This window comes from Grampus griseus (genome assembly GCF_964374135.1).
Source record: "Grampus griseus genome assembly, chromosome: 7".
NCBI classification, from domain to species: Eukaryota; Metazoa; Chordata; class Mammalia; order Artiodactyla; family Delphinidae; genus Grampus; species Grampus griseus.
In genome coordinates this window covers 71,293,273-71,316,927 of record NC_139001.1, presented here as the reverse complement: position 1 = coordinate 71,316,927, position 23,655 = coordinate 71,293,273, and the positions used below count along the sequence as shown (strand labels likewise).

Below are 23,655 nucleotides of genomic sequence, written 5' to 3'. Positions count from 1 at the left end.
ACTGGTCTTCTATCTCTGGACTGCTCACTTCCTTCCCCAGCTTCTGTCCAGCATAGTTTTTCTCAAGTCAAAATCTGATATTGTTACTACCATGTTTAAAATCTTTCAAAACCTTCCCATTGCTTTCAATGTAAAGTTGTATTTACTTACACTCTGCCATGTTCCAAAGATTTCAGGCAGCTCATGAAGATACAAAAGAGCGAGCTATGTAAAATTTAATATGTTAAAGAGCAAAAGGGAAAAGAAAAACACAGGTGATGACTGAAAATAGGATAAGAAAGAAGACCGAAATCATCAAGTGGGGAAATAAAGTTACAAAACTGTATGATCCGAAGTGCCTTAAAAATAAATTCGTGTACATAGAAAAATAACTTGAAGGATATATACCAAATATTTAAACCACATTTATCACTAGATACTGGAATTATAGGTGATTCCAATTTTATTCTTTTAATTTATTCTAACTTCATGATTTTTCTCCAGCGACAATACTGCTTTTGTTTAAAAAGGTTTAAGGTGGTTAAAACTAGGAAATGTGATAACTTAATTACCACCCGCACAAGAGACACAGTGATGGGTTTCACATAATGCCAAACACACAAGAGAAAGGAAGTAAAGCAATGTTATGAAGGAATTGATACTGTGAGGTCTAGGGAAGCAGTTCAAGCTGATAACCTGGCTGGACCTGAGGGTACATTTTAAAATCCAGAATTTTGGAGAAGCTAGTCTTCAAGCAATTTCTAAATACTGCTTCTTTAATTGAGCTTCTGACAAATGCTGGTGGTAGTAAGTCCAGAGTTTGTCAAAGATAATGTTTACTTCTGAGTCTTAAGTTTTAAGTTTTTCATCCATTCTCCAGTTCAACTTGGGGTTTGCGCAAGGACTTAACTTGTCTTCAATCACATTTTCTCCATGCAGCCCTAAAACCATCTTGGTATACTGAGGGTTAGCCTACCATCTACGTAACTCAGGTTTGCTTCATAATGCAATGGACACTTCTTTCCTACTCTCCCAATTACCTTCCCTCCGAGAGTGGATTAGGAATACTGGTTCAGGTGACACTTATCTAACTAGGGCTTTACGGGTCACACACTGCACAGACGCAGGAAGCAAAATTCACATCACAATCTTTATAAATAAGTGGCACCCCCATCAGTGCACAACGTACGCAGCCTTTTAGACCAGCCCTATATCTTACTTTTCAATACATCTCCGTGGGCAGAGCACCAGCTTATTACATACAAGGCTCAGAAAAGAGGCAAAAATGGCCTACAATGCTAAGAGGAATGCTACAGCTTTATTTAAAAAAAAAAGATTCCCTATTAATTATAGCCAAAAGCTTTAGTAGCATAAACATTCCTGTTTGTGCTACATGTATGTAGTTTAGTGCTGGGAATTAATAGGAGACTAGCATTCTTTGCTGGGCTATGAAATGAATGAGAAGTACCCAAGATCAGGGCTTGAGATGTGGCAAAATGCTATTCTAATCCCTTTGCAGAGTGGCTTAATTTCACTCTGCTGATTCGGAAAGGGATAAAAAGCCCTTTAATAACGTTCACGGGCTTCTGCTCACCCAACCCCATCTGAATTTTTAATTCTTCCCTCCCTCTCTTCTTTTCATTGGCTGAGGAGACATGGCAGCTCCTGATTCCAGCTCCATTTTCGATTGGAATAAATAAAAAGAAGTGCTCAGCTACATATGTCCATTAGACGTTTTTCTTAAGCTAAACGATAAAGCACCTGATCTTTCAACAGTGGAAAGAGGACTGCTGCTAAAAATGACATACCTCATGAAATTCATTCACTGGAGTAAGATTTTATGATCTCTGGTTTCTTTTAGTCTGATATGAGAGATGCTGTGTGCAATAAAAAATGTCACATTCCGTCACCCAATTCTGGCAGTGGGACTGAAAACTTACGTCATGACTGGAGAGTCCAATCCATAAAGAAGTGTTATGAAGGACCGCCTGCACAGTCAGGAAGGCCTGCTGGTAAGGGTCTGTGATGCTCACCAGCTGCATGTTTTCTTTCTGGCACTCCTTGAGAGCATCAGTCCAAGTCAGAGTCTTCAGCACTATTTTGTACAGATTATTTTGATACTTCACAGTTTCTGAAGTATTCTGCAAGGTCTGTCTGCTTTCAATTTCTGTGTGTAAAAGAAAAATAAAGCCACAAAAACCACCTACTTGGCAAGTCATGGGACATTCTTTCAAATTTCTCCCTGTAATAATGTACTTTAGGTATTACTTATCTATTCATTTATTTTAGACTTTGGGTGGGAGAACTAGGTATGTTTTGCTGTATACCTTAGGTAAATTTGTGAACCACAAATTTGTTTTTTACAATTAGAACAAAATTCTGATTTAGTTGATCTGATTTAGGAAGGAGAAAAGCTATAAATAAAAGTAAACTGCAATAGAAGAAAAGCTATAAATAAAAGTAGACGACTTCTAATGGCAATAAGATTACCATTTCAGATGGGTGTCGAATTCTTCCTTTGTTTGAACTGCTTCAACAGGAGGTGTTGGGTGTGCCCTTACAAGTTTTCATCTGGGAGAACCCACGAAGAAATGTATACAACCACCCCTAAGAGGATATATTTGAATTATTGATTTACAGTACCTCTCTGAAAAAGGCAGTTACTAAAAAGTATGAGACAAATGAGCAAAGATTAATTTAGCAAAAAGTTCTTCAGAAGCGCATGGAGTACTCAGAAAACTGTAAGACACTGATGAAAGAAATCAAAGATGAGCCAAACAGATGGAGAGATATACCATGTTCTTGGATTAGTAGAATCAATATTGTGAAAATGATCACACTACCCAAAGCAATCTACAGATTCAATGCAATCACTAACTATCAAATTACCAATGGCATTTTTTACAGAACTAGAACAAAATATCTTAAAATTTGTATGGAGACACAAAAGACCCCGAATAGCCAAAGCAGTCTTGAGGGAATAAAACTAAGCAGAAGAAATCAGACTCCCTGACTTCACACTATACTACAAAGCTACAGTCATCAAGACAATATGGTACTGGCACAAAAACAAAAATATAGATCAGGGCTTTCCTGGTGGTGCAGTGGTTGAGAGTCTGCCTGCCAATGCAGGAGACATGGGTTCGAGCCCTGGTCTGGGAGGATCCCACATGCCGCGGAGCGGCTGGGCCCGTGAGCCACAATTACTGAGCCTGCGCGTCTGGAGCCTGTGCTCCGCAACAACAGAGGCCGCGATGGTGAGAGGCCTGTGCACCGCAGTGAAGAGTGACCCCCGCTTGCCGCAACTAGAGAAAGCCCTCGCACAGAAACGAAGACCCAACACAGCCATAAATAAATAAGTAAATACATTTAAATATAAAAAAAGAAAAGAAAAGGGATAAAAAATATATATATATATAGATCAATGGAACAGGATAGAAAGCCCAGAGATAAACCCATGCACCCATGGTCAACTGATCTATGACAAAGGAGGCAAGGATACACAATGGAGAAAAGATAGTCTCTTCAATAAATGGTGCTGGGAAAACTGGACAGCTACATGTAAATGAATGAAATTAGAACACTCCCTAACACCATCCACAAAAATAAACTCAAAATGGATTAGAGACCTAAATGTAAGACCTGACACTATAAAACTCTTAGAGGAAAACATAGGTAGAACACTCTATGACATAAATCACAGCAACATCTTTTTTGACCCACCTCTTAGAGCAATGGAAATAAAACCGAAAATAAACAAATGGGACCTAAAGAAACTTAAAAGCTTTTGCACAGCAAGGGAAACTATAAACAAAATGAAAAGACAACCCTCGGAATGGGAGAAAATATTTGCAAATGAATCAATGGACAAAGGATTAATCTCCAAAATATATAAACAGCTCATGCAGCTCAATATTGAAAAAATAAACAACCCAATCAAAAAATGGGCGGAAGACCTAAATAGACATTTCTCCAAAGAAGACATACAGATGGCCAAGAAGCACATGAAAAGCTGCTCAACATCACTAATTATTAGAGAAATGCAAATCAAAACTACAATGAGGTATCACCTCACACCGGTAAGAATGGTCATCATCAGAAAATCTACAAACAACAAATGCTGGAGAGGGTGTGGAGAAAAGGGAACCCTCTTGCACTGTTGGTGGGAATGTAAATTGATACAGCCACTGTGGAGAACAGTATGGAAGTGCCTTAAAAAACTAAAAATAGAATTACCATATGACCCAGCAATCCCACTACTGGGCATATACTCTGAGAAAACCGTAATTCAAAAAGAGGCATGTACCACAACGTTCACTGCAGCACTACTTACAAGAGCCAGGCCATGGAAGCAACCTAAATGCCCATCGACAGACAAATGGATAAAGAAGATGTGGTACATATATACAATGGAATATTACTCAGCCATAAAAAGGAATGAAACTGGGTCATTTGTAGAGACATGGATGGACCTAGAGACTGTTATACAGAGTGATGTAAGTCAGAAAAAGAAAAACAAATATCGTATATTAATGCAAACATGTGGAATCTAGAAAAATGGTACAGATGAACTGGTTTGCAAGGCAGAAACAGAGACACAGATGTAGAGAACAAACGTATGAATTGGGAGATTGGGATTGACATATACACACTAATATGTATAAAATAGATAATAAGAACATGCTGTATAAAAATAAAATAAAATAAAATAAAAACCCAGAAGCACATGGATTAGCTACTTGAAGTTCTCATTACATGGCAAAGGTTTTTTTTTTTAATTGTTTGTTTAAAAACTTACTGTGACCAATGAAAACGATTTAATACCTTTAAAAAAATATCTTTTTGAATATATAGATGATCCCTACTTTTAAGTAAACATTTTACTTTTATTTGGATTATAGGAGGGCATAGACAGTGATCCATTTATAATGCTTCACATCCTTTTTTTTTTTTTGAGTCCTAGATTTAACCGTGATTGTTTATACCGAACTCAGTTAAAAACATTTTTTTTCTCCTCCTTTCCTCATGACAGTAAAATCTGAAAAATTCCAGAGTAGAAAGGAGAACAAAATGCAACCATAATTTACTGTCATTAGATAACACCGATTAACAAACTCCATTGGATACTTAATTTTGATATTTAATTATGGCAATGATCTTGACAAAAAATCACATTCTATTTGAGCTAATTTGACTCACTGAGCCAGTATGGATTTAGTCATGCTAAAATTTTAAGGAAGCTGTATGATTACAAATTAATATTAATTTATAAGTTTTTTTGTGAAAAAGTACTGTACATATCTAACAGCATAAAGTACCATAGTTATCTAAATAATAATCTATACCTGAATATTTCTGACAGAGAGACAGAGTATGGTGTTCACTGCAGGAAGTAAAATTCCACGTCCCAGTAAAAGGTGACTTTTGGAGGTTGAGCATTAGAGCACAGTGGTAGGACCCCTCTTCATCAAAAATCTAAACAAAAAGGCAAATATGTACAAGCAATTATGAAACTAACAGTCTGAAGATCCCAGCAAGGGAACTTTATATTCCAAATTGGATTTTTCTTCCTGTAAAAAACTCCATTAAGGAGCTGACCATGAAATCACTAAGAAAATCCTGATAAACTAACTTTTTTTTTTTTTAACATCTTTATTGGAGCATAATTGCTTTACAATGGTGTGTTAGTTTCTGCTTTATAACAAAGTGAATCAGTTATACATATACATATGTTTCCATATCTCTTCCCTCTTGTGTCTCCCTCCCTCCCACCCTCCCTATCCCACCCCTCTAGGTGGTCACAAACCACCGAGCTCATCTCCCTGTGCTATGCGGCTGCTTCCCAGTAGCTATCTATTTTACATTTGGTAGTGTATATATGTCCATGCCACTCTCTTACTTTGTCACAGCTTACCCTTCCCCCTCCCCATATCCTCAAGTCCATTCTCTAGTAGGTCTGTGTCTTCTGATAAACTTTCAAAACATGGGAAAGGGCAATTAACTTTAGAAATTATAGAACAAAATAGTGGCGATATTGATGAATACATCTTCAAAACAGATAAAGAAAAACTGTTAGAAGACAAATACACAATTATAATAATATTTAACACTCTGCTCTCCTTCTTGACGTTGCAAGTAAGCAAAAAAGTAATGACTGTTAATTCTACTCATTAGATGTTTATAAACTTTTTATAATGACAAATGGTGTACCACACAATAGAGAACTCACCTTAAAGCTTTGATCCTATACGTGTCACTATAAAACATCCATAAATAAAAGTATCTATCTAGATTTCATTCTCTGACCACAAATCAATAACATTAGACATGGAAATTTATTCAAAGTATATTGTCCCTATACTTTTCTGTATGGTTGAAACATATCACACTCAGAAAAATAAGAAAAGTAAGCTTATCCCAGGAGCTAAAAAAGTTTAAAAAAAACTGCATACTCCCATGCTATTCAATAAACATTAAAACAAAAATGAAAAAATTATAGGAAAGACTAATATGAGAAATATTACAAGAGATATGAGTAAAACTTTATGTGAAGGCAAACATGTATTATTAAATGCATTCTGATTTTTAAAGGAAAGATGAACTAAGAATTCAATATGAGATTAGAAAATCAGCAAAAATATAACTCCAAGAGAAACAGGATAGAAAAATGTAGTAGTATTTGTATATCTGAAGCAATAGGAGTAGGCCGTGGAGAAAGGGGAGGAAAAAACCAGTAACATACACTAGTTTTTGTAAAAATCTAAATAAGAAAAAGTAAAAACGATTAAAATAAGACATGGAGATTTTAAAAGATAATAGCAGACACGACTTTATTCTAATACATTTGAATATCTACATGAAATAGACAACTTCCTTGAAATATACAAATTAGCATAACTGTTACAAGGAAAAGTAGAAACACTAAAATGTACCAGTAACTTTAGAGGAAATTGAAAATTAATAATAATGCTCATTTTTAAAACTATATGTCAGGTACTGTGCTTAAAAGCTTTAAATGAAATATTTTATGCAATCCTCACATTGTGCTGCAGGAACAACAGTATCAGAACTTACAGATGAAAAAATGAGACTTAAGCAAAGTTAAGTGAATTTCCTAAGGCATACGAAATGGCTGAATGGAATTCAAACTCAACCTGACTCTAGAGTTTAGCCCTCACCTACTACACCAAATCCCTTCAGTATTAAACAATGATCTCTGAACAGGGTTCTAATATCACATGGTTTTGTATACAGTTCCTTCAAACTTTCAGGGAAAGATAATTCCCCAGACTGAGTCATAATTTCAAAACACAAAGGCAGAAAACTACCCAGTTCATCTTATGAAGCTGACATGATCAGAAAAAAAAAAAGCTTAAAAAAATTAACTCTATGAACAGAGATGAAAACATTCCCAAATAAAATTCTAACAAATCTAATTCAGTAGTAAAATAATAACCCACTCTCAGCAACTAGATTTTATGATAAGGAGATAAAAATGGTTTAATATAACATCTATTAATGTATTATACTACATATCCATAGGCCTAATGGGAAAAACTGTATGACAATTTCAATAGATGGTGAAAACAAGTTTTAGAAAATCCACTACTTATTCCTGAATAAAAATTCTAAATAAATGATATATCGTAAACAAAAAGTCCACATCAAATATAATAATGAAAGACTGCAGATATTCCCATTAAAGTCTAGATCAAGTCTAGGATGTTATTTATTACTCCTGGTATTTACCATGGTTCTGGAAGTCCTACCACATGTAGTGAAGCATGAATGGTTATTTGCCAATTATGATTATCTAATTAGAAAACCCAAGAAAATCTACTGAAAAACTCTGAGAAGTAATAAGAGCTTTTAGTAGATGGATGCCTATGAAATAAATATACAAAAATACCCAAATAATAGATTTCCTACATATCAGTAAGACAGTTTTAAAAAGCTGCCATTCTCAATGGCAAAAAGAAAGAGAACTTCTCTAAAAACTTCACTGAGGAATTTAAAAGGAAGACTTGAATCAATGGAGAGATATGTTACACCATATTCTTGAGGGAAAATTAATACAAAGATGTCAATTCTTCCTAAAATGTTGTCAAATTCTTATCAGAAGTTTTCTATTGAATTGTTTAGATTGGAAATTAACTAAATAATTCTAGTTTGTCTTGAAGAATAGACAAAAACAGCTAAAAATATTTTTAAAAGACATACAACAAAGGATAACTAATCCTATTATATTTTTTGAAATATGGCAACATTATAGTATTTAGATCAGTGTGGGAGCTATACAAGAATATGTCTCATACACACACAGATACATACACATGCACACTTCACATATGATAAAAAAGGCATTCTATATTGATTTTAACAGATGGAAGTATATACAACAAATGATGCTAGACAATTGGCCAGGATTAGGGAAAAGGATTAAGTAACCATTGACAACATATGCCATATACCATGGATGTATCATATTGTCAGAACAAAAAAGCAAGCTATAAAACAAAATGAAGAAAATAAAGGCATTCATTTAACTAACATTTACATGAGGGACTTTCTAACCTAAAAGCAATGGAGGGGAAAAAAAGAAATAGAGTTGAACACATACCAAAAAAATCAAAACTTATTTCTGTAATATTTTTGGTATTAGACCTAAAGAAAAAAAAAACCTGTGAAAATATCTGCAATAAATGCAAGAAACACAGGGTTAGCACACTTAGTATTTACCCAGTCATAAAATCAATAAGAAATACATGAAGGCTTTGATACATTGTCAAAGAATAAGAAATTCACATTGGATGAAATTCAAATTATTACTGAATTTATATGTTTTCATTAGAAATCAGAGCAATACAAATGAAAATATGATATCATTTAAACTATCAAATTAGCAAGAATTTTAAAAAGACAATTCTCCTTAGAGCATTGTAGTAGAAGCAATGCAGTAGAGAAGCTAAGAATGCTGACTCTGCAGACTTGGATTTAAATGCCGACCCTGCACGCATACCCTGCATGATTTCTGGGAAGTTACATGACTCTCTCTGTTTGTCTCCACATTTCTAAGATAGGAGAGGAGTACAGACTGTTTCACATCTATTGTGCAGATTAAATGAAACAATGCATGTGATGCATTAGCAGAGTGTCTGACACATATTAGCTGCTCAATAAATGTTGGAAATTATTAACACACTGGTATGAATAGAAAAGTAATCACAATATATTGCTGACAAAAATATAAACTCATAAACCGTTCTGGAAACCAATTTGGTAACCAGAGTTTTACAACTACTTATATTTTTTGATCTGGCTATATCACTTCCTAAATCTACCTTAGGGAGGTAACCTGAAATATATGGCAAAGATTATGCATGAAGATGTTAATTGCAGCACTATTAAGAATTATGCAAAACTGGAAACAGCCAAAATACCCAGCATTGTTTAGGTAAATGATGGTATATCTATCAAGAAATATTGTGCAGCCATCAAAATGCTTATCAAGCACATCTTTTAATGGCATAAGAAACTATTTATGATATAATACTAAGTGAGAAAAGTAGATACAACAGTATATATACTATGATCTTATCTATGTCAAGAAGACAATGTATAGAAAAGCCCTAGAAGAAAAATGCTGAAATATTCATTGTGATTTCCTAGATCAGGATTCAAATATGGTTTGAGACTTATTTAGTAGCTCATGAAACCAGTTCAGTGGATCTTGATTCTTATTTGTGACAATGAAATAGAATAGGATAGAACACAGAAAATAGGTTGACTAGACTAGATCAGACTAGAGTAGAATAGAAAAGAAAGAAATATAAGCTCTAAGGGTAAGTATTATTTCCTGCAACTTTTGTTTCAATTCAATATTATATTTATATCTATGTGCTGAATGGTAATTTAAATTTATTTCTTACTATGGGTCATGAGTTAAAAGTTTAAAAGCTACCAGCCTAAGTATAAGCAGGATAAGGGTTGATATTTTTCTTTATTTTGTTTACTCTTCTATAACTTCCAAATGTTCTACAATAACCAAGCATTATTTTGATATTTACTTTGTACATAATTACACATGTTGCAGAGTTCCCTTTACCACCAATGTCAACGTTGAGCAAAGTGCCATTGCATCAGGAATATCAGTTGATATTGTCTAGGATGTACTTTTGGAATTCAACTTTAAAGTTAATCTCTTAATCTTTGCCTTTTGTGCAAAAGGTGGTTTGTATCCAGTAAATAAGGAAGACAGAAGTAGTGGGCAGCAATATCATGGTACAGGGTAACTACTGTTGATATAATGCCTTCTTCCATTCTATAGCTTCTTTACATTTAGATCTTAGGGAAAAATGATCACTAACCACAGATTTTGTACTTTTTAACCTCAGGAGACTGAGGCTGACAGCTCCAAATTCCAAGATGACAAGTAAACCATTTATATTAGCTTCTATTTGTAACTCACTATTGATGGTTTTACATGGTTATGAAATAAGTGCTATGGAATCTGATACTACTATGAAAAACTAGGGCATCTACGTGAAGGCTGTGGAAGCTCTGTTGTTATTCTTCTTGTGACAGCATTATTGATATAATTCATAGATGGTATAATTCATTGATTTAAAGCATATATTCTATAGTTTTTAGTATATTCACAGAGTTGTGCAACCATCACCCCTAATCAATTTTAGAACATTTTCACCACCCCAGAAAGAAATCCCATATGCTTTAGGCCATCACCACCAATCCTTTTAGCCTCTTAGCCTCTGGCAACCAGTAATCTACTTTCTATCTTTATAGATTTGCCTATTTGGACGTTTCATATAAGTCGACTCATGAAATAGGCCCTTGTTCTTAATCCAATAATTTGTGGAAGACTCAGGTATTTCATAGAGCTACGTAGTTTACTGATTAAAAAAAAAAAACCTTACATTTGTTGGTATTCTCAGCCTCCGACCAACCAATAATGGGTGAAAGTTACTGTATGTCAGCTCTCTGTTATCCATCCATTTGTTTATCTTCTCATAGGCAGTCCAGCGCAAACCAATCCATAAAGTAGTTTCCATATCCGGAAGCAAGGATGTAATAAAATCTGTCAGAAAGATTTTTTTTTTTTTTAAAATTTGACTTATTCAAATTAAAGATATACTAAAAATGTCAATGAATACCTCTTGCTTATCTAACTACCAGGATAATCTTTCACCTACTCTGTAAAAAGTAATTTAATAAGATTCTTTGTATGTGTTAATTCCCCACAGCCTCCCAACACAAACATGGCCTCCAGATCAGAATAAAACATGTTTACGAAAAAATTCTGCTACCTTGTTCTCTCTGGCTCAGCACTGAAGGAAGGGTTCCACCATAGGTGTGACAAGTATCGCTGGCTTCAGAAAATGTAAGAGACTTAGGTTTGATCCTTAAAAAGCACTGCAAACAAAGAACACATATGAAGTATAAGATTCCACACATGGGAAAGCTCACATAGGAAGAAAATGCCTCATCTTTTAGAAGGCTGCTAATTTTCTGTTTGTGAGATATAGACACTCACAAAGTAGTACCAAAAGAATGCAGATCTACACTCTTTTTTTTTTGAAAGATTTATTTATTATTTATTTTATTTCTTATTTTTGGCTGCGTCAGGTCTTAGTTGCGGCACGCGGGCTCTTCGTTGTGGCACTCAGGCTTCTCTCCAGTTGTGGCGCGTGGGCTCTGTAGTTTGTGGCACGTGGGCTCTAGTTGAGGCACAAGAGCTCAGTAGTTGTGGCGTGCAGGCTCAGTTGCCCCCATGGCATGTGGGATCTTAGGTCCCTGACAAGGGAGTGAACCCATGTCACGGGCATCATAAGGTGGCTTCTTTACCACTGGACCACCAGGGAAGTCCCAAGAATGCAACGCTACACTTAATTTAAGCAACTGAAGAGTAGTCCTTGAGCTACTTTAAAAAAAAATCTCCCTTTTATTGAGTGCTTCCTTCCTAAAACACTTTGCACAGTATTATCTCATTTAATTCTCACAACAAATGGGAAAACTGAGGCACAAGGACATTAAGTAACTTTACCCATAAGTGAAATAGCCATAGCATGGTATGGTCAGCATTTAGACTCTGCTCCATTTGGTTTCAAATATGTATTCTTCATCATTACCTTATATTAAAAAACCCACATTTTTAAAGAAATCATGCCCCTGTCTCTTGACAGGATATTTTAATGGGGTGAAGGGGATTAAGAGATACAAACTAATAGTTATAAAATAAATAAGTCACAGGGATGTAATGCATAGCAAAGGGAATATAGTCAGTAATTTTATAATAACTTTGTATGGTGTGTAATCTATAGAAATATCAGATCACTATGTTGTACACCTGAAACTAATATATTTTCATTCAACTATACTTCAATAAAAACAAACAAAAAACCCATAAATTTACATCAACTATGTAAATTAATCTAGTACTCTGGGGGGGGGGGGAAAGATTGTCCAAATTTTAAAAAGTCAAAATATACCCCTAATATTTTAACTTCACTACAGATGCTTTCAGCTGTCAGACACACCTCTTCCTTTTTCTTCTTGATATTATGATCATGTTAGTGTGGAGTAGCATGTCCCAAATTGTGTTCCTTGAAACATGCTATAAAATGGGTTTTTTTTTTTTCAGCCTCCTTACAGACTGGAATGGCCAGAGAAATATAAAGTCATTGGGTGGCTTCTAGAAAAGACTCTAGAGAGAACACCCTCAACTTGAGCTTGGAAGCCATAAGTTGAGGATGGCAGAGCAGAAAGACAAAGGAAGCCTGGTTTTGAAGACCACAGAGCTTTCATACCAACCCCAGCCTGCTTATCTTCAAACTTCTTTTATCTGAGAGAATAAATGTTTTAGCATACTATAGTAATCTTTTTAGCAGCCAAATGCATTTCCTAAGAGATACATACACCAATATGAATTGTGCATCTCAAGGAAGCAAATACAGAATGTGGCATTTCCCAAAGCTACTTAATCATAAACCCTGCTCTGGAAGCAACATCAATGATTAACATTTTGTTAGCATATGTGTATATTCCCAAAAAGTAGTTTGGGAAATGCTGGTCTAATTTGATTGGTAAATGCTGCTTGGATGTTTTCCTTAAGGGGGAAAATTTATCAGCCAGAAATTAAGCCAGTTTCCTACATGCCAAAGAGATAGTCCTGACTAGTCAATATATTACTATTCACTGAAAGATCAGCTTTGGCAGTTTAAGTGTCAGTAGCAACAGAACAGGAACACGGTACTCTGAAAGACCTGTACGCGTGATTAACTTGAGAGTTAACTTCGTTTCTGAAAATGTAGAGAATCAGGTGAGATACTGAAATATGCAGAGTCTATCTTAGTGAAGTTACTTGGTGGGATGCCATTCTGCCACAGGCCATATGACCATCATGAAAGCAATCATCATTTGCACAACGTAGCAATTCTCTTTTTACCTTATTCTGAAAAGTAATCCAATCCCCAGAGCACTGTATTTTAGCGGCAGGATCTGGACTATATTTCTCTAATGAAGATACATTGTATTTTTCACAGACGAAGGGCAACTTCGTACTACAGTCTGCTGGTTTATGTATGTCTGAGAAATGAAAAGCAGGATTACTGTGGTGAGAATTTTCCATTCAGCACATTTTAAAACCATCCAGTAGTGAAGAAAGTCTCTTTAAATCAATCTTTCCCAAATGGTTAAAATATATTCCTTTTCTTCCCTAGTTATTTTTGTCTTCTATTATTATCATTCATATTAGTAAGTTGCAGCATACAAATATTGCCTATAAAAATGAACATACTTGGTACACACACAGTTACTATGGTTCCTGATGGCAGGAAATGGAGTTGAAGAAGGCTAATGAGGGGGAAAGGGACCTAAACTATACTTTAGAATTGCTGCCTGTTCATCTTTGTGAATTTGTCTATATCCTTATTGGTTATGAAAGTGGTCAGTTTATTTCTAAGTAACTGCTTTAGGATAAAGGAAGTCGAAATATTCACAGTGAAAAGCACCTTTATTTGCATTTGGAACTTGATCTACTGTCATCAGCAATAAATCAGAATATGACGAAGCTGCCAAACATATAATCAAAAGGAAAGCGAGATCAAGCTAGTAATTGAAACTGAAGTTCACATATTACATAATTAACGTTAAAGGATTGGGAATTAACCTTACCGCTAAACCAAGTCTTGGCAGAGAGGTAAAAGCATTCCTCTCCAAATGTTATAGGAAAGTGATGAAACGGATGTCGTGAGCTGAAAGAAAATAAGAGATGTGTCAGCTCATAACGTAGTTACATGTTCCCTTCTGTTTTTTCCTGAAGTAATTTTAATTCTAAATTTAAGGTTAGGCCATTATTTTATACTACTTTTTTTTGATGCTCATTTGCTAAAGGATTTGGTTTCTCTAGTCTAGGTAGTTTATGGATTAATGTTCAAAACTAATTACAAACAGTACTCCATTTAGTAAAAAGGGATTTGGGACTGCTTCTTTTAAACGATAACTTTACAAAGGCACCATCCAGGATGTCACATACCTCAAAAAACGACGTTCTATTAGCTGGTCAGTAGTTCTCACCCACCACTTCTCCTCATCGCCAGATATCTGAAAAAAAAACCCCACAAAAACAAAACAAAACAAAAAACAACTAAACACCCATCCTTATATATGCTGACTTTTCTAGAAGAGTTTTGATTTAATACCCTGGCCCATCATAACCACAAACCACTATAATTTCCAGATATTCATTACTTTGGTCTCTAAATTACATAAACCAGGTCCTTTCACAGAAGAAAGTAGTTTAGAAACTCTTTTTATATTCACAGGCCCTAGTTTGCATACAAAAAATATGGTCACCGTAATTATGGGCATATATAAATTGGACATATAGTATCCTATTGCTACTAGTTATAAATTTTAAAATATACAAATTATTTTTCCTCCAAAAAACTATTTTGCAAAATTAGTTATTATTAGAAACAGAATCTCAAGTTAACTACCAAGTTAACTTTTAGTAAAAAACGTGACAAGGAATTAGACTAATTTATATTATCTGTTGAAGCTCATCTTACCAACTGACATTAATAATTAATCTTGAATGTTTTAAAACATTAAGCAATTCTTTTTAACTTTTCTAACCCGAAGTGATGAACTTATATGTTGTTAGGCAAATTTTACTTGAGAGGAACATTTAACTTTTGTAGATTTTTGAAATTTTTTTAACAGAATAAATGTAAAAATAAGAAAATATTAAAAAAATACGTTCTTTTAAATTACATTTGCTATTTTGTTTTTGATGGCTCTTAGTCCTGCAAAAGATGTTACACTAGCCAGAGAGCTGTGATTGCTAGCACAATACAGGACGGCTTCTTCATAGTTTAAACGGGGATCAGCAACAAACCAATATTCACTCCCTTCTATTACAACTGGAGGTCCATGAATTCCAGCACGCTCTAAAGAAGAAAAATAGCACAATTATGACTGCATAAACCAAACTGTACCCTCTCAGCATGGATTATTTTTCAAAACTATTTATAAATAATAATCCATTTAGATTACTGGCTCTCTTTGGCCAGGGCAGTGCTGCCTGGAAGGATCCAACCAAGGATTCCTGAGCCAGTGAGTGACTCTGTTACCCTCCTGTACTCACAGAGAAGGACAAATCCAGCCTCAGAGTCTCACCCCACACCAGCTAATCACCTTCCCTGCACGGAGATACTTCATCTCATTTGAAGACACGACAGAGAAGAAGCCGGCACTTAGGCCTGGGCTTAAATAATTAACTAAATACGTCACTGAAAAGGTAAAAGCAGCTTTGGATACATTTTAGTTTTCTTAACTCACCTGGATTGTACCAGTCTGGCATTTTTGGAGTACGACCTGTAGAAGAAAGCAAATGGCTTAAGTTTAGTATCCAATTACAGACCATGGCGTACTAATAAGTGCCTTTAGTCTAACTCAAGAGGACTTGCAGTACGGCTGAGATTTGTCCGTTTCTGGCCAAACCATCTCCTTTCATGTTAGGATCACTTCATAACACTGAATTTTGTGGGGCCCACACTAAAGTTGTTTTTGTGGCAACCAAAAAGGCAGATTTGTTAAATATTAATAGAGCATTACTAGCAGTTCTCTACCTTACATCACAGAAGTCACAAAGGAAGACTAGGTGGATAAAGTATAGATAATAATTAGAAAGTACAAATAAGTAAATGAACACATTGTATACATTACATAGAAGCACTAAGGAACATGCACCAAAATAATCATCACTGTAGGATGAGGTTATTCAGGAACCATGTCTCCATCTAATGCAATTTGAATACACCTAGGTTGGTAGAGTTTATTGCCTCCCAAGATATCCTTGGAAAAAAATGTTCTGTGATCCAGTACTGAAACTTTTGAGAAAATGAGAGACAAAACTGGGAAGAAAATAATAAAATTCACCCAGCAGGAAATATGGTACCGTACAAAGAATTATGGTCTTTGAAGTTGGGTGAGTCAGTGTCTAAACGCCCTCAGACTCTGCTGCTGTGCTACTTGGGATCCGTTGTTTAACTCCCTGAGCCCCAACTTTCTAGTCTATAAAAATGAAATTCTCCTACCTAACTCACAAAGACAATGTAAAGATCATATATGATCACCCCTATGCAAGCACCCCGCACAGGGCCAGGCACAGAACAGTTCTTCTCAGGATGCTAGCTGCTTTCCTCTCCCTTTTTATGCTGGTCATAGGTCACGTGGTTTCAAGCCAAAGACATAATCTGAGGAATTTTAGAAATTACAGGGTAAAATAGCTGTTCTTAATTTTGCTATTGTATCAGGGTCAATGCACGAGAGGACCCTACTTCGAGGACTGCCTATATATCCAGCATCTGTGGTTTTTCTCTCTAACTCAGTCCTCTGTATGTTGGATAATTTCCATTAACAATGCTGCAAATCAGTTAAAAAAAATAGACATAGTTTCTTGTTTGTAATCTTGTCAAAGAATTCTGTTCATTTGTATGTTGGGGGAAAGCTATGGCTAACCTTTAAATTTCTTTAAATTAGTGAGAAAAGCAAAATAAAAGGTGCCTTTTTACACAGGATTGCAAACATGCATGTGTGTACAAGGTATCAAGAAACACAATATAAAAAAGTTGTGTTTATAGGTCATTTTCCTAAAAACACTTTTATGAACCTTATTTTTGCTACTGTTTTTGCAACTAAAAAGGAATGTTTAAAAAGTATATATATCCATAGTGATTACGATAATTAAAAAAAAAGTAGGTTGTCAAAATATCCCTTTTAGAGAGGAGGGGACTAATTAGAACCAGCTGTATGCGGTAATAAAAAAGGCAAGAGCTAGAGAAAAGGCTTGGTGATCTGGGCTATTGAAGAGGTAAACTGCTTTAAGAAAACCAGAAAACACAGATTAATACAGAAGTGTCCAGTTGAGCAGGCTTTGGCTGTTCTAATAGCCAAGAAAATATCCAACCAGTGAATGTGACACATTGTAACTCAGAAATTTAGGGACTGTCAAAGGGGAGTTAATATAACATTTAAACCCTGGATCAAACCATCACTGATTGCTTCAAATGACTGCAAATAGGCTGAGGCAGGAAGTTCTTTAGTTTTTAATTTTGTTTCTGTATTGGAGAGAGCAGGGGTGCAATTATTTAAAAGATTTATTTATTTGGTTACCTGATTTATGTTTGCTAAGCTAGTTAATTCCCTTCTCTTTTGTTTAAAATAACAAATACATTAAAAAGAAAAAAGAAAACTATATGTTCTTCATAATATTTCCTGTGGTTACTGGTTTGTCATTTCTAAGGTTTTCCTGGTGTATACTCTAGGGTTTGCCTCAGTACTCAAACATGAGGCAGGGGAACAGCTACCAGTGAAAGCATACTTTGGAGGGAGCAGTGACACTCTCTGTGGCATGCCAAATACCAAAGAATAATAGGAGTGTCACAACTAATGCTTCAAGCCAGAGATATTGTCCAAGTTAATTATATATTAGTTACTTTGCCACTTGTTTGAAAGGTATCCAAGCTGGTTTTCCTTTTTTCTTCTTTCAGGTTTAATCAATAATCAGGACTAACTAACTCAGGTATAATTTCTCCTTTAGAAAACCCCCATCAGGGACTTCCCTGGTGGCGCAGTGGTTCACAATCCGCCTGCCAACGCAGGGGACACGGGTTCAAGCCCTGGTCTGGGAAGATCCCACATGCTGCGGAGCAACTAAGCCCATGCGCCACAACTACTGAGCCTGTGCCCTAGAGTCCATGAACCACAACTACTGAGCCCGTGACAACTACTGAAGCCTGTGCACCTAGAGCCCATGCTCCACAACAAGAGAAGCCACCGCAATGAGAAGCCCACACATTGCAGTGAAGAACAGCCCCTGCTCGCTGCAACTAGAGAAAGCCCGCATGCAGCACCGAAGACCCAACGCAGGCAAAAATAAATAAATAAACAAATTTAAATAAATAAATAAAAATAAATTCCACACACACAAAAAAGAAAAACCCCATCAACACACACACACACACAATTCCCCTTTTATTAATGACCCCCCAGTTTGCCCTGTGAAAGAGACTTTCCAGTTACTGCACTGCATGTTGCATCTGAAGCTCTTTTAAAGGCAAGATGGTAGCTTTGTTTAGGAAAGAAGAACAATCTCCTAATGGGCAGTTCCATGAGATAATCTTTGGGTTTCTGAGAACTTATATGAGGAATTCCCTTTAGTTTCAATGATCTGTTTACATTCAGTTCAGAAATTCATTTTGGAACTTCCTGTGCATTTACCATTATATTAATTAACGTATCTAATATCTGCTTAAAAATAATTTGGAAGTTAAAATCTTAACATTTTCTGTAATACATCCTTGACATTTTCCTACTAAAAAGTGAAGTAAAAGGATATCTATTTATTACCCTTTCTCTCTGTTTTGTCACCAAAGGCTCTACTATCAAGCTAACTGGTTTCCTGAATTTGAATGAGATAAACTACTAGTAATTTTGAGCTCACTGAAAACTGTTTCTAAATTGTAAAATTTAGATTGGGGACCTGCTTCACTCTTCCCAAGCCTGTCTTCATTTCGTCCTTCATTTTGCAACACAATAAAAATTAAAATGATTCCCTCTACTTCGTCTCTCCTTTCACTTGAAATAATCCTTCATTCCAAGACCTAATCTCCCTAAATTAGCCTTAAATTTTATCTCCTATACAATTTCTTTCATGACAGAAGAGGAAGGTAGTCTCTAATTTCAATAAGGCAGCATTTTACTAGGGGTAGGAGTCAGGCAGGATGGAGCTTAATATATTAACTGTAGTGTCAAAGGCTTTTAAAATTATAATTATAGACTAAAATGCCCTCCTAGGTACTCTGGCTCAGCATTCACAAGTTCACACGAGCAGACTGTGAAAAGGAATAACTACATTTACCTTTTGGAATCTGGCACATCCATTCAAGTTTTGTATCACAAGCAAAAGGCCTTAAATAAATAAATTCTCTGTCATCATAGAAATACCACCTTCTTCGCCATGGCCTATTAATGACCTAAAGGAGGAAGAGGATTGTAGAATATTTTCAAGTTGATGCAGCCCTTATACAACACTAATCTGTAAGCCCTATGGTCTTTAACTCTGCTTTAGCTCTAGCACCTAGGATATATGTTTATGAATGAACACATGAAAGAATGCAGTGTTTAAGCAGTAACAGTCTAAGCAAGAGCCTTCAAAGGGACTGATAAAATATAGCATAGGGTCATGTTTATGTCCAAAATGCAAATTACTGGGGTTTTTTTTTTTCTGTTTTTTGTTGATATGAAATTGTAGAATCTTGCAACTTTAAATTTTGGGAAGATCAAGCTAGAAAAGAATATTTGGTTCAGTGGTTTCCAAACACCAGCCTGTGATCATAGCAGATCTGTGAAAAGTGACATAAAACTCTGGCATCAGGGGCCCAAGTTCCACCTTTGACGTTGCTTTGTGTTTCTGGGATATTGCCCTCCTCTGTGTGGTCTAAGATGGCTCTCTACAAATTCCAGGCAGCAAGCAACAGGGAAAGGAAAGGGGAGGACAGGACCTGGTAGGAGCATCCATCAGTTTTTGGACTGCTATCTCTTAAGGGCAACATTCTGGAGGGTTAGAACGTGGCAGGTGAGGTAAGATTCTCCTTCCAGACACTGCCCTAGCTGGCCTTGTTACTGATCAATGTCTCTTCTATTTAGTTTTTTTGGTAGGTTCTTCCAATCTTTTCACACATAGGGACACAACTTACATAGAATGTAGTTTATTGCATCAGTGTTCTGGAAACTTCACAAACTTCTATTAAGTTTTCATTCTTTCATGTGTTAAACTGGGAATTCTATAAAAACAGCATGATACTACAGAGTGTTTTACTAAAACAGTTACTTTGAAATAATGCTTTCCAATGGCCTTCTCAGTACTTGGTCTCAACCTTCGTGCAACGTTTCTGGTCAATCATCTTCCTGAATCTCTTTCTTGGGCTTACATAGCAAAGATATTTTCTAGATGTCTCCTCCCTCCTCATCCTCTTACATTTTATAAAATGTTGGTAATCGCCTCAAATCCACTTCTTGGCCCTTTGCGATTTTTTTTTTTTTTCTTTTTTTGGCCGCGCTGCGTGGCTTGTGCGATCTCAGTTCCCTGACCAGGGACTGAACCTGGGCCCTGGCAGTAAAAGCCCAGAATCCTAACCACTAGGCCATTAGAGAACTCTTTTTTTAATGAACATTTTCCTTCAACTCCAGTTTCTTTATTCTAACTTACTACAGCATATTTCTTACTGCAAGCCTGGATTCAAGACATCAGTTAAAACTAAAATGTACTACTATTTTCTCCATAAACAAATACCCCTTCTGACTGTTTCTGTAAATGCCATACATAGCATAGTAGACCCATACACCTGGGTTTAAATTTCAGTTCTGTGATCATGTAAGTTACTCAGAGCTCACATTTCTTCCCCGTAAGATGGATACAGTAACAGTACCTACCTCACAAGGTTGCTTAAGTATTAAGTGAGATAATATATGTGACATGACTGTGCCTGGCTCATGAGTCAACAAGTGTTAGCTGCTGTATCATAACCATCATCACCGTCATTGTTACTCTCCTGGAACACTCTTGTTCTTGCATAAAACATACACTTTGTCTGTCATAGCCCTTGTAATTGCCCTTTTACTTGTCTTTACCTCCTACGAGACTGTAAGTTCTGTGAAGACAATGACTGTTTTATATCTTGTTATTGTTGACCCCCCAGAGCATCACAGACTGCTTGGACATACTACTTATGGAACGAATAAACAAATGAAGTCTGCAAAGGAAGAGGCCTAACTGGTCTTCCATGTCTTCTGGTCCTATCTTTTGCATCTTGAAATCTGCCTCAAGATGAATCTTCTCACACCCTCCGTAGTTCTTGACAAAAACCGTTAATCATGCTCTGTTGCCTACCAAAAAAATGCACAAACTCCTTAACCTGGCATCAGTCTAACTTCCCACCTTTGTTTTCAACCACAGCACCAACTAAAACTTCTTGATCTGCATTGTTCCCCTCACTGCCCTAGCCTCTCCCTTCCACTCCCACTTTCTTTTATGCCTTACCCTATCCTACCTGTACAAACTCTATCCATCCTTAAAGGTCCAGTTGAGGTCCCACCTCTTTCTGGAAATAGGCAATAGAAATCACTTCCTCTTCTGAGTTTCACTAACCCTCCTCAGCCCACTCATTTGGAGCTTATTACTGCATAGTAACAAGAGTCGTCTTTCTTGAATATGAATTTTATCTTCTCAAATTAAGTGTCAGTTAGGTTGCTTGAGGGCTGGGCCATGGGTGTACTTCTAACCTCCCACTGCACCCAATATCATGCTCCACACGCAAAAGGCACTTCATGGGTCTGTTGCCTGACTGCACATACTGCCAGATTTATTTTTTAAATATGCAGATTTTCCAGCATTGTACTGACCTTGACAGCAGCACAGTCTCTGATATCATAATCCTGCTGAAACTCATTTGCCGTGATAATAGTAGACACCTTAAAAGACAAGAGAGGCTTGATAACTTAAGACTGATGTATAAATATCTGCAATTTAGATGTAATTTAGGCAGCTTTAATAACTCAAGTGTGTTCAAAAGCCAAGAGAGGAAAACTTTTTCATCTCTTTTTTATGTCAGGATGCTAAATCACGTGAGGACTTATAAAATGCCATGAGGTCTTCAGATTCCAAACAAAGGAGGCTACAGTTTCAGAAGTGGAGGTTAATCATGTATTAAGTTCACAGTTGGAGTCATAAAGAATCAGGAGCTTGCAAAATACTTTTTTTAAATGCATGTGTTGAAATGTTAGTTATTCGATTGACTATTCTTGGATATGCTACAATTTGAAAATGAAGTCAAGGAATTTTACATTTCGAAAGAACACACAATGACTTGACACAACGGTAATGTGGAGCAAATATTTAATACCTGAGAATAATTTGCTCCTCTATGTGTTACCTAAAACCTCTCCTTATGATAATGTAAACATTTGAAATAATATTTAAGGACTTTTTAAGGTTCTCCTGAATTGTTTCCTCCAATTAAAATTCTTTCTTTTTTATATAACTCATATTTTTAAATAATAAAAATAAACGTTGCTCATTATGAAAAAATGGAAAAAAAAACAAAGAAAAAGAAAAAAAATCACTTTTACTACCCCAAAATTACCGCTATATTTATATATCTATATTTTTATGTATTTTGGATTATATGTAGAGAGACTATGTGTATGGTTATTTTTTTAATAAAAGTGAGATTAGTAACTTATTTTTCCCCACTTCATATATGTGAATCTATTTCCATTTCAATAAAGATACATCTACATAACTTAATGGTTGTATGGCTATATTAATTAACAATCAACTTTCTTGTTATTGAAATAAATACTCTTTCCATATTATCCTAAACGAGAAAGATTAAACTTACTGGTGTATGATCACTCCATTGCCAGGATCCTTGTAAGTCAGGGCTCCTTTTATTCAAACCTATCCAAAGCCAACGCTGGTCACTATGTGAAAAGGAAGTGTTAAGAAAATTTGAGCACAGCATTTGGCAAAAACATTTAGTATCCACATGTCTAAAATGCTTAAGACATGTAAGCTTATTCAGAAGACCTTCTCACTAACTGAGAAACATAGTTTCAAGCTATATAAACAAGTCTCCTGAAATGAAACTGAACCCTATTTACAGGGTAGCTGTCAAAAAAGTACCAGACTTTTTTAAACTAAATTTTATGTTATTTTCTTCATATGAAAGGCAAAAACTATTCTGCTTTGAAAAACTTAGGAGGGGAAAAAAAGTATATGATTAATTCAAAACTTTTACTGAAGCACTTCAATTTTAGATAATGTTTTCAGATACAAAAACAACCATAGCATTTCCTTAAAGCATTTGTCTATAACTATCAAGTATCTTTTCTTTAAAATGAAGAACCTGGCTAACCTTTGGCTTGGCTAACCTTTTATTAAATGAGATTTTAAAAAAAATTTAATTCCCTCTGCCCACTAAGTTTAAAGTAAAACAAGCATTCAAGTATCAGTATTTTCTAAATACCAAACTCCATGGGTTATACCAGAGCAATATAATTAAGCAATCACTTAAGTGAATATATTTAACTGTC

The 23,655-nt window shown here is 35.6% G+C and overlaps 1 protein-coding gene across 2 annotated transcripts in view; it reads right to left on the bottom strand.

The window, feature by feature from the left end:
- Positions 1 to 23,655, bottom strand: part of LOC309824825 (CD302 antigen) — a gene marked incomplete at its 3' end in the record, with an annotated part of 129,228 nt that overhangs the window by 62,311 nt on the left and 43,262 nt on the right. For both annotated transcript variants that reach the window (XM_082657998.1, XM_082657999.1), the window contains exons 14-25: positions 22,962 to 23,043; positions 21,964 to 22,032; positions 19,421 to 19,535; positions 15,838 to 15,873; positions 15,271 to 15,446; positions 14,531 to 14,598; positions 14,170 to 14,249; positions 13,442 to 13,581; positions 11,304 to 11,409; positions 10,914 to 11,074; positions 5,325 to 5,454; positions 1,920 to 2,146 (exon numbers count right to left, since the gene is read on the bottom strand). In XM_082657998.1, coding sequence (XP_082514124.1) covers positions 1,920 to 2,146; positions 5,325 to 5,454; positions 10,914 to 11,074; positions 11,304 to 11,409; positions 13,442 to 13,581; positions 14,170 to 14,249; positions 14,531 to 14,598; positions 15,271 to 15,446; positions 15,838 to 15,873; positions 19,421 to 19,535; positions 21,964 to 22,032; positions 22,962 to 23,043 — 1,390 coding nt within the window. The remainder of the gene's footprint in view (positions 1 to 1,919; positions 2,147 to 5,324; positions 5,455 to 10,913; positions 11,075 to 11,303; positions 11,410 to 13,441; positions 13,582 to 14,169; positions 14,250 to 14,530; positions 14,599 to 15,270; positions 15,447 to 15,837; positions 15,874 to 19,420; positions 19,536 to 21,963; positions 22,033 to 22,961; positions 23,044 to 23,655) is intronic.